The following is a 1,382-nucleotide window of genomic DNA, read 5'->3' on the forward strand; positions in this document are numbered from 1 at the left end:
TGGAACACTCGTGGGGGTGGAGGTTCTCTCAGTGGTCGCTGTGGAGGGTCCAGTCACACTGGTGAGTGTGGAGACTGGGGGTCGGGTTGTGGTCTCAGAGGACCTGGTGGGGAGCTCTGTGACTTGTGCAGTGCGCTTGGAGGTTGTGGGTGGCAGGAAGTGGGTGTGAGTGGTGGCCCTGGTGGTGGGCATCACTGGGCTGGGGGGCAGGTTGGTCACAGAAGTGGACTCAAGAATGTGGGAAGTCACCAGAGTGACTGTGGAGGGGGCACCAGTCAAAGTTGGCTTTGGGGTCGTGGGCAGGACCTTGGAGGTAGAGAATGGGGACCAGGTTGTGGTGGAGGTGGGAGGCCACGGCCCCGTTGCTGTGGAGCTGCTAGAGGGCAGGGAAGTGGACCGGAGGCCTGGGGTGGCTGTGGCGGGGCAGTGTCGGACATCGTCACAGCAGTAGACGCGGATGTTGTAGTTGAAGCACATGGTGAAAGGCCCGCTCTGGTCCACGTTCCTGCACACCAACCCTGTCTCCAGGCTGCAGTTGACCACCTGCCCAATCTGGTCGATGCTGACCTCGGGGTAGCTCTCTGCCCGGCATTCGATCTTCTCTGGATCCCAGCACATTTTGCCGCCTGCAGCCCGGATATTGTCGTACGTCTCTATATCTCCACCTGTGACCCCCGAGGTGGGGAAGTCCACGTCGAACCACTCTGTCCACGTGCACTTGGGCTGACAGCTGGTCGTGCCCTGGCTGGTGGTGGGCCCAGTGGTGGCCGTAGCGGGCACTGGGGTGCTGGTCCTGGGGTGCTGGGTGGACGGGGTGCCTGTTGTGCTCAGTGGTGCTTCTGTCTGCAGCCGAGCTGTGGAGGTTTGAGTCGTTGCCAACACCGAGGTGGGCCCCTGTGAGGTTTTCCAAGTTGGGAGGACCGAAGTGGCTGTCCCCGGTGTGGTGGACCCCGTGGATCCTCGAGGAGATGTTGGGAGTGTGCTTGTGTGGCCTGGACTCGAGGATGTCGCTCGGGTCGTGAGTCCCGTGGAAAGGGCAGGCACTGTTGTGGCACTGCTGGCAGGGGACCCAGGAACCACTGTGCTCCCCGTCTGTGTTCTGGTCTGTGTGGGTGTTGGCACAGCAGTGGAGGTGGTGCTGGAGGCAGTAGAGGCAGTGGGGACTGTGCCAGCGGAGATGGTGGCAGTGGGCACTGTAGCAGTGACAACCGTGGCAGTCGGGGCTGTGGCATTGGAGGTGGCAGCTGTAGAGATGGTGGCAGTGGAGGTGATGGCCGTGGGCACTGTCGCTGTGGTGACGGTGGCCGTGGGCACTGTAAGAGAGGTGGCAGTGGTGCCAGGGGCTGTGGAGGGGGTGGCCGTGCTTACTGTCACAGTGGCAG

General features: G+C 62.5%; 1 protein-coding gene across 1 annotated transcript in view; it reads right to left on the reverse strand.

Annotated features, from left to right (window-relative positions):
* Positions 1–1,382, reverse strand: part of MUC5B (mucin 5B, oligomeric mucus/gel-forming) — a 26,337-nt gene that overhangs the window by 8,578 nt on the left and 16,377 nt on the right. Inside the window, exon 34 of the mRNA XM_040255228.1 lies at positions 60–1,363. Within this exon, the coding sequence (XP_040111162.1) occupies positions 60–1,363 (1,304 nt within the window). The remainder of the gene's footprint in view (positions 1–59; positions 1,364–1,382) is intronic.

The sequence above is a fragment of the Oryx dammah genome, unplaced genomic scaffold (assembly GCF_014754425.2).
Source record: "Oryx dammah isolate SB20612 unplaced genomic scaffold, SCBI_Odam_1.1 HiC_scaffold_15, whole genome shotgun sequence".
In the NCBI taxonomy this organism is placed as follows: domain Eukaryota; kingdom Metazoa; phylum Chordata; class Mammalia; order Artiodactyla; family Bovidae; genus Oryx; species Oryx dammah.